At 33.4% G+C, this 9,391-nt stretch overlaps 1 protein-coding gene across 1 annotated transcript in view; it reads right to left on the bottom strand.

Annotated features, from left to right (window-relative positions):
• Positions 1 to 3,321: 3,321 nt before the first annotated feature.
• Positions 3,322 to 9,391, bottom strand: part of LOC106478582 (putative uncharacterized protein DDB_G0279653) — a 41,209-nt gene continuing 35,139 nt past the window's right edge. The window contains exons 8-9 of the mRNA XM_013939136.1: positions 4,473 to 4,691; positions 3,322 to 3,763 (exon numbers count right to left, since the gene is read on the bottom strand). Coding sequence (XP_013794590.1) covers positions 3,707 to 3,763; positions 4,473 to 4,691 — 276 coding nt within the window. The 3' untranslated portion in view covers positions 3,322 to 3,706. The remainder of the gene's footprint in view (positions 3,764 to 4,472; positions 4,692 to 9,391) is intronic.

Consider the following 9,391-nt stretch of genomic DNA (forward strand, 5'->3'; position numbering starts at 1 on the left):
ATTTACAAGTCATGTTCTTAAATGTTAAATATTTGTCGACTTGTGTAATGATTTAAAAAAAAGGGATTAGGGTAATAAGTATTTTTATAGTAACTAAAATATTAAGAATTTCATAAAGCAAAATTAATTAAACTTTGAGGTATTTAATGACAAAACTACTCAACATTTCTATGAATCTAATTTATAAAAGGAGGTCTCTACGACTTTTGTTTTAAGTTCCATTTTCTCTTGTTATTCATATTCATGCCTACATAGAGATGCTTGATATTTCAACAAGGAGAAATATTTACGAATGAAAAACATCTTAACATCATGACGCAATAAACTTCTAAGACATAATTCAAGAAGAAACACGTGAACATTGAATGAAAGAAATTTTAGTTAACTGTTTCAAGCTCCAATCAAAAGTTACAATCTTCAACTGCGTGAATTTCTTTGCTACGAAGATACCTCATTACATCAGAAAAGTTTCGTTTCAACTTCCCAAACTATTTGAAATAGCTGCCCTCCTCCCACCCCGATGACTCTGCGGTAAGTTTGGAGGCTTATAACGCTAAAAATCGGTTTCCAGTATAGAGCACAGATAGGCCATTGTGTATTTTTTTGCTTAACAGTACAAAACAAAGAAAAGCAACAGATGGAAGTTGCGTGTCAGATACACACCTTATCCGGGTTTCTCTAAACTAGTATTCTATTTTATTTTACGTAATTCGCATGCATTATTTTGGTATTTAGTTATTGGGTGATAAGTAAGTAAATCTAAAATATTGGGAAAAGTGTGATCTCGAAACCTTGTGTAGCAGATATCGTGTATGCAGTCATCATATTATGTTTAAGTAATGAGAAACAGGTCTGTCTGGAGCAGGTTAATCTGTGGGTTAGTACCTCAGTAATTATATGCTACATTTTATATTTTTAAATTACAAATGATACATTCTTCGTGTATATTCTTGCAAACAGTTTCACGGATAATACTATATAAGATAGCACATTTATTTGCAAAATACATTTATGGAGTCAATTATTAATTAACACTTCTTTTGTAATTACGTCATTATAATATAGCTGAAAAAAATATTTAAATACATCATTGTTAACTTTGACAATACGGATATTTGCATAAAAGCAGAACTCGTGAAACTGAATCACTACTTTCTACTACTGCTAGCAATTACTACATAATAATTAGCTGGTAGGCTACAAATTACAAATACAAGGTACAATGGTCAAGTCGTGATGCCGCGCACCATTCTTTCACCTGTGGCTGCATTACAAAAATGACAGTTAATCCAGTTCTTCTCATTAGTTCAAAATAGTCCAGTAGAAATAACCCAAAAGTAGCAATGAAATTGGGAAAAGTTATAAGAAACGGTTATCCGCGTAATTATGTACGAGTCATAGGTCCTCTGGAACATATTAAAATATGGATAAAATCGGCAAAAACGTTTTTTTTTCTGGGGGGAACATGAAAAATAGCTGAAAGAGGTCAAAAACTTCCAAGTCGACTTTGATTGTTACATGGACCATTCATTGAGAAAGTAATAAAAGAATAGCTTCGGAACTAAAGTTTGGGGATACTTACGGTTTCCAAGTGTAAAGGCTATAGCAATACTATGGCACTAAATATCAGTTCATCCATATTGAGAGACGTAATTTTTATTTGTTATGTAATTTTTACGGACCCAAAAAAATTAATTAAGTAATGCATGTTGATTTCAACTCTATGTAACTGGGAGATTTTGCTTTAAGAACTCGAGAGGTTTTCAACGTTAGCTGACCTGTGACTATGAGAATTAAGATTTCTGCAAATAAGATATTTTTCACTACTTGACAGATGTTCACTTCATTCGATCTCTACTGACAAAGATCCAGCACCGTACGAACTACTACGCATGATCAAATATAACTGTAAATCTAATATTGTCGTGTGCAGTGGTTCAAGACGACATATGTGCCAGATGAAGTAGACGAATTGCACGAACTCTCCTGCTACTTATATGGGAAGAGGAAGATTAAGCGACGTGAGTAGTCGGGACGAATAAAGCTCCTGCTTTATTAATAAAATGCGTAAATATTTTTGCAAAAGAACTAGACTATTACTGGTGAGTACTAGAAGTGTAATATCTTTCTAAAACAACGCAACATCTAGTTCTATGAATCATTAGTGTAGTTAATACCGATTCCAACAGCATATAACATTCTGTCGTATGAGCAATATTTCCTTACTTATGGTCCGTATAATCCCCGAAATTAATTAGGATGATTTACGTATCCCATGAATATTTGGACCACATAAGACCACTTTCTCTTGATCAGATTTTGTCTACTTTTTAGTGTGTTGTTAAAGATGTACGATTTGTATACACATACATAAAAACGCAATTTTAAGTATTTATTTCCCAGGTTATGAAGTAAAAATATAAGTCAAATTTCGATATTTGAAATTCATTTTGTAGGAATATTGCTTATCAGCCTTTCAGTCATAAGGCGTTATAATGTGACGGTCAATCTCATTTTTTTCTTTGGTAAAAGAGTAGCCTAAGAATTGGCGGTGGGTGGTGTTGGCTAACTGCCTTCCCTTTAATCTATCACTTCTAATTTAGGGACAACTAGTGTATTCCTGTATTAAAGTTAGTTTTGAAATTTACTTGTTCTGCTATCAGCAAAGCTATATCGGTTCCACTAAAAGAAAATTGCTAACTTGCGTGAAAGGGTATGCAATTTTGAGATTAACCACTAGATCGAATGTATTTGAACATGCTATAGATAAGTGTGATGTATTCGTCCATTCAAGTTTTTGAAGTTAGTAAAGACCAGTGATGAACTGAGTTTTCGTATAAAAGATAGTTTGCTCATACACAAACTAAGGCTTTACATTAATCAAGTGAGCTTCGCATATAAATTACTTTTAAAACTGTTACATTATTTTTCTTATTCAAACACTGTTTCTAGTAAATTTAGGAAAGGCTATACTTGAGCCCTAGAGAGCTGTAACTTGGTTATTTAATCCACGAAGCACATGAGATCCAACACAGTTGGAAAATTTCCATTTACTTTATTTTTGCAAGAAACATTAACTGTGATGGATTATGACGCCAAAAGAGATAAATTAGGAGTGCAGTTGCTATATATATATATATATATATACTATGTCTTTTTCATCACACTTTGTTTCTGATAATAACGTGTCGCTTGTTCCATCATTACACATGAACGATTGTACATGTACCCTTACTTTTTGTTCTATAAATAGAGAACACCAATTTTCAAAAATCCTGCTAAAGTAGGTAAAATAAAATAACAAACTGCACTACACCAGAATTTGATGTTTTCAACATACATACTTTATACTGTCGAATATACACACTTTTCTGGATATTATCAGTCATAACTTTATGAATCAATAAACCTAATTCAGTTAGCAGTACCAAACCTATTACTCTTCGTAAATGCCTTATGTGTCAGTGAATAATCTGATTTATTTGATAGTTCTTACAAGAGAAAAAACTTACACAACCCCTCTCATTTCTAGTTCATCGCTGTAATGTATTTACTGCATTATAGAATCATTGTTGATAAACTAATCTTATAGCAGGTAAAAGCATCAATTCAGCCAAATATTTCCAACCTTCTATTTCATTCTTACAGCTAATACTTAATTTCAAATGCCATGCAGGTAATTTATTTTGATAGTTTCTGGCCAAACCTATACTAGAACTTTCCAGCCAGTCTTAGTCCATACATTTTGCAGTAGATTTTGTACCTGAAATAAATATGTTCGCAAATTATTTTAGGTATATATGAAATAGCCATGAATTAACAACACAAAGACAGAAAATATATTTGTTCACTTATTGTTTAAAATTATAGAAGCATTTAATACAAGGCATAATATGTCTAAGGAATAAACTGTTTTATCGAGTTTTATATATTTATAAACAAATATATAAACACATTGACAGACAGTTTACTCTTCAGACGTTATATGCCATATGTTGTAATGTCTTATAACTTAATTGTAAAACAAAATAAATTGTGAATGCATGGGGCTTCTATTGCTTTATTTTTTTCTGTCCATGACAAATTGCCTCTCTATTAGAGTTTGACGACTTTTTTATCATTTTTCAGCTTTTCAGGCATTTAATATGTTTGAGATTAAACCCAAAACCTATTACCTCAGCTACTGTAAAGTGACAAATCATCATAAAATAATTTTAATTTTACTATTTTTATATCATAAGCTCATTTTTTATGTAACGTGTTTCTTTGATAAACAAAATTAAACAATAGGACTTTTAATAGTAATTGATAATAATTGTAAAAAGAAATGTTAACAGTAAAAAAAATACTTTATCTCTTCAACCTCGTTCAGTTTCTCCAATAGTCACATATAATGAAATATTTTGACATGGGTTACTGTACACATAATGCTTTTGTTTAAAATTGCCTATAATAATGCATGTTGGACTGACCTCTGCATTACCCTCAGGAACAAGATCCACGGGCAATTTATTATTCTTATCCTTCATTTGAGTGCACGCCCCATTCGTCATAAGACATCGCACCAGATCTGCATGCCTTTCACTACGTGGCACGCTATTTTTTGCTGCTAGATGAAGAGCAACTTGCTTATTTTCATCTTGGATATTAATGGCTTTTTCAGGGCATTCCAAGGAGTGTTCAAAGAAAAGCTGAATATAAATGCAAAAGTAAAAGTTCTGCCTAAATCCAGAAAACTAAAAAAAAAATGTCTTGATTAATCTATAAAAGGAATGCTACTTAACTTTGATAAGAAAATAAAATATACAAACATTGTTTAATATGAAATTAGACAAATCTTTAACATATTTTAGTGAAATTTTAAGAAGACAAAATTAATATAAAATTTAAATTTGCACATGAACATTACATAATCTATATAACATGGTATTAATTGAAAATTATTAATGAATTATACAGATAACAAAGAAAGGTTTATGTGTAAACTCAAAACTTGAGAGTAAGTCCTTGAATTTATACCTATTTTACTTATAGGCATATATTTAGCACTAAAGCCATATTAAATTAGATAATATTAAACAAAATTTTACCCACAAAATTAACTTGTAAAATGTTATTCTACAGATGCCAATTATAGGATATACATTAAAGGCTATCGTACAGCAGTATTTAATATAGTACATTTCAAATTCTGTTACATCTGCAATTTATAGAATAAAGATAAAAGAGAGTATTACAGTTTTCGTTAATAGCACACAGATAATTTTCTATTCAAACAAATATTTTATTACAGTTGCCATTTGTAGTTTAAAAATACACTATTCTATAGTAAAACGCTACGTTACACATGAAATTTACGGTATATAGCTAAAATGCTAAGGCAATGCGGTACTATTCAGGATGCAAATACAATAACACAAGCGAATTTACAGCATATGCTAAGATGTTAAGATATAGCTAAGTTAATTTCAAAAACAAAGAAAATATTACGTGGCACAGGATGCAATTTATGGCACATAAGTGAAATGCTATAATTTATAGGATGTAGCTAATTTTGCTATGATACAGTTTCAATTCAACATTTAAAGCTAATATGCCTGAGTACAGAATATGGTCAGTAATGCGAATCTGTTATGATACAGATAAAGTCTCTATCACATGGTGAAAAAACATGACATATCAATGATTTATAGCATGTAAATAAAATTCCATTGTTGAACTTTAATTTACAACAGGTATCTAAACTAACATGGAACAGTTATAATTCCAGTACAAAGCTAAAATACTATACTATAAGCACATTTAAAGAATATAAATAAAATACCATGTAACATGTAATGCACGGGCTTACAATTAAATTGCTAGGGTAAAGACGTAACTTAAAGTACAGTCCCGGCATGGCCAGGTGGTTAGAGCGCTCGACTCGCAATCTGCGGGTCGCGAGTTCGAATCCCCGTCACACCAAACATACTCGCCCTTTCAGCTGTGGGGGCGTTATAATAACGTTACGGTCAATCCCAATATTCGTTGGTAAAAGAGTAGCCCAAGAGTTGGCAGTGGGTGGTGATGGCTATCTGCTTGCCCTCTAGTCTTACACTGCTAAATTAGGGACGGCTAGCGCAGATAGCCCTCGTGTAGCTTTGCGCGAAATCCATAATAAACAAACAAACTTAAAGTATATAGATAAAGTTCTATGTTGATTAAAATTTTTTGTGGACTATGATGTTTTGTGAAAATGTTACAAGGAACAATACTGGAAACTTAGGAATAACTAAAGAAGATCTGAGAATGAAAATGAAAAGGCAGGTCTTAACCTCGATCAGGGACTAGACTCTAACAGAAAAACCAGGCCTATTATCAACAAGAAGAAAATCGAAGACCAGGAAGAGCCGGTCAGAATCACCCGCCAATCAAGACGTTTCCTTGAGCCTTTACCCTTCAGGTATGGCTACGTCAACAAGACTCGTGGTGTTTTTCCGCACACAAAGTTCGACTTATTCCAGAGATCCTCCTTACCCCACGACGACGACCCTGGTAGTGCTATCCAATTAGTCATGTATGTGTACTACTAATCAACAGGTAGTGCTATCCAATTAGTCATGTATGTGTACTACTAATCAACAGGTGGTGCTATCCAATTAGTCACGTATGCGTACTAACCTTTATTATTTTCTCTTTTATTCTAGGTCATTTCGGGCACTGGTCAAGTAAAATATTCGACACCTGACTAGTGAAAGTAGGTTTTCTCGGGGCACTCCCCCCCTCCCCCCCCACCACACACACATCTAATTCTCGGGCATTGTATTTATCGATCCCAGCTCAGGCATAGGATTTACGTATCCCCGTCTCCTTGAAAGACCATAATCCTCTACGGGCCGTTTGTTTTGAAAATAGAAGTAATGAAGATGAGAAGCAGTAATCAAGTACCACAACATCTAAGGTTTTCCTGAGGCGACTTCATTTCATGCACGCTCCATTCAAACACCAATGTGAGAGAAAAACTTTACATGCTCGTCGTTTTTTGTTGTTGTTTTTCACGTAGGACTTTACAATAAACATTAACCACCATTAAGGATTTCTGAGCACTCCTTGTTATATAATAACCTAAATAACTGCCAAGCATAGAATGGAACAACTTCAAAATATAACTGACCCCAACAACTATCGACCCATTAGCCTACTCAACTGTATCGAAAAGTTTATGGAAAAAAATAATCACAACCCGCGTATTGTGGTGCTTGGAAAATAACAACATTTATTCCAACATACAGAACGCATAAAGAAAAAACAGACACATTTTAGATCATCCTGTTAGACTAACCGAAACAATTATCCAAGGTTTCAATAACAACAACAACAAAACTTACTACACTTGGAGTATTTTTAGATGTTTAAAAAGCGTTTCATTCCGTATGGCGTGACGGCTTACGCTTTAAACTAGCACAACTTAACTTCCCACCGCTAGAAACCGGATTTCGATACTCGTGGTGGGCAGAACATAGATAGTCCTTTGTGTAGCTTTGTGCTTAACTACAAATAACAACAACTTTACTTCCCACTCACAATCACCCAATAATTCCTAGCTTTATATCCAATAGACATGCAAATATTAAAATCAGTAATGCTACATATAATCACTTTTATTTACAAACAGGAGTTCCGCAGGGGTACGTTCTAAGCCCTTGCTATACATATTATTTATCAACGATATCTCACTTCCAAAGCTTACACCCACACATGCATACCAGTGTGTTGACTACATAGCAATATGGAGCACGTCTTGTGAACCACTGACAGCCGCTTCAATGAATTATTTTGTAGCCTGTTCTAACTAAAACACAATCCATTATCTCTAATAGATGAATTAACCGCAAAAGAAAACAAAACCTGTCTAAAGTTAAACTTAAGCTTTATGACACCTAATTAAAATTCTCCAGAAGCATCAAATTCCTCGGAATCGCCGTTAATTCTAAGCTTCTGGAGCAACCACTTTAAAATAATCAGAAATATAGTTAATCAGAGCGTTGCCTACCTTCACAAAATTGAAGATATTGCGAAAGGGTGCAAATCATTAACAATAATGACTATTTATAAAGCATCGGCGAAAGTACCCGGCTTCCTCGAGTTATTAGGGTGATATATTCTAGATGACTATGTCAGAGTGTGTGTATTCTGAACCCATTTTAGCATAAAACTATAACCTATATGCTTTTGTCGCTTCTTTACGGAATGTGGCCTGTTTATAAAGTTAACCTTCCCTCTGACTTGTCCTCCGATTTTAAATAACAAAAATATTAAAAACAAATAATAAAAAACAAGCCTCTTTAATTAATAGAGCCTCTAAATTAACAATAAATATATATAGTTTTTCTATTTTTTAGTTTATACATTTCATTTTATACTTTCATCACGTAGCTTCTTAACAACAATATTTGGTTATAGTTTTATTGCTAATCAACATGATATAAAAGCCATTGTTGGAACGCAGAGTTACCAAAACGCGCTGGCTTTTCTATATATTAGAAGTTGTTATATAGGAATCACTCCTTCCTATGGAATTTTTTTTTTGCAAGCTTGCCTTATTAAAAAGAACATAGAGACGTTTGACAGCCGCGACGCACTTTTCTGCCTCTTTGTTGGTCAAACTTGATTTCGCAAAACTTGTTTATTTCAGTTAGCTATCAACTGTGAGGTAAAGGTATACTTTGGGGTATGGGTGTTAGCACTTGCCCCGTCATTTTTGACGGGCTATACGCTAGTCCAATAATAGTTAAAACTACCCTATAACATCCCCAAATAGTTAAAAACCACTATAACATCCCATAATAGTTTTGTTGCTAAGCGATGATGTATATTGTCGATAATTACCAAAAAAAAAAGGAGTGCGAAAGTGTTCTCGACAGTATAACATCCCATGATAGTTACTGTGACGGATTTACTATCCTATATCTATTTTAATATCGATGTTTGTTTAAGTTAAATTTATATTTAGAACTGTACATAACTTACACTGTTAAATTCCCGCCTATTCACTAAAGTTGTATAAAATTCCTGAGTGTAAGAATCGACAATACATGTGTGTACATACGTAAACACTAGTGTATCGTCAGTATTGAAATTTCGAGAATCTCTTCTCACGCCTATAAATATAACCAATGTGACGCGCCAAAATGCAGTATATATATTATTACGACACCAGAAGTCACGTGACGCTGCTGGCGCATGCGTGACTGAATTTCTCGAATTATCGGGGAACTCCGCGAATTTTGGAGACGTCTCTTTGTTAATATATAAGCCTGGCAGTTAAGCCAGCAGATAAGTTGATGATAAAGCAAACAGTAGTTACGGTAAGTTTCGGATAATTTACGATTCTGTTTCGAGTTAGTGTGTG

Source organism: Limulus polyphemus, unplaced genomic scaffold (genome assembly GCF_000517525.1).
Source record: "Limulus polyphemus unplaced genomic scaffold, Limulus_polyphemus-2.1.2 Scaffold228, whole genome shotgun sequence".
NCBI classification, from domain to species: domain Eukaryota; kingdom Metazoa; phylum Arthropoda; class Merostomata; order Xiphosura; family Limulidae; genus Limulus; species Limulus polyphemus.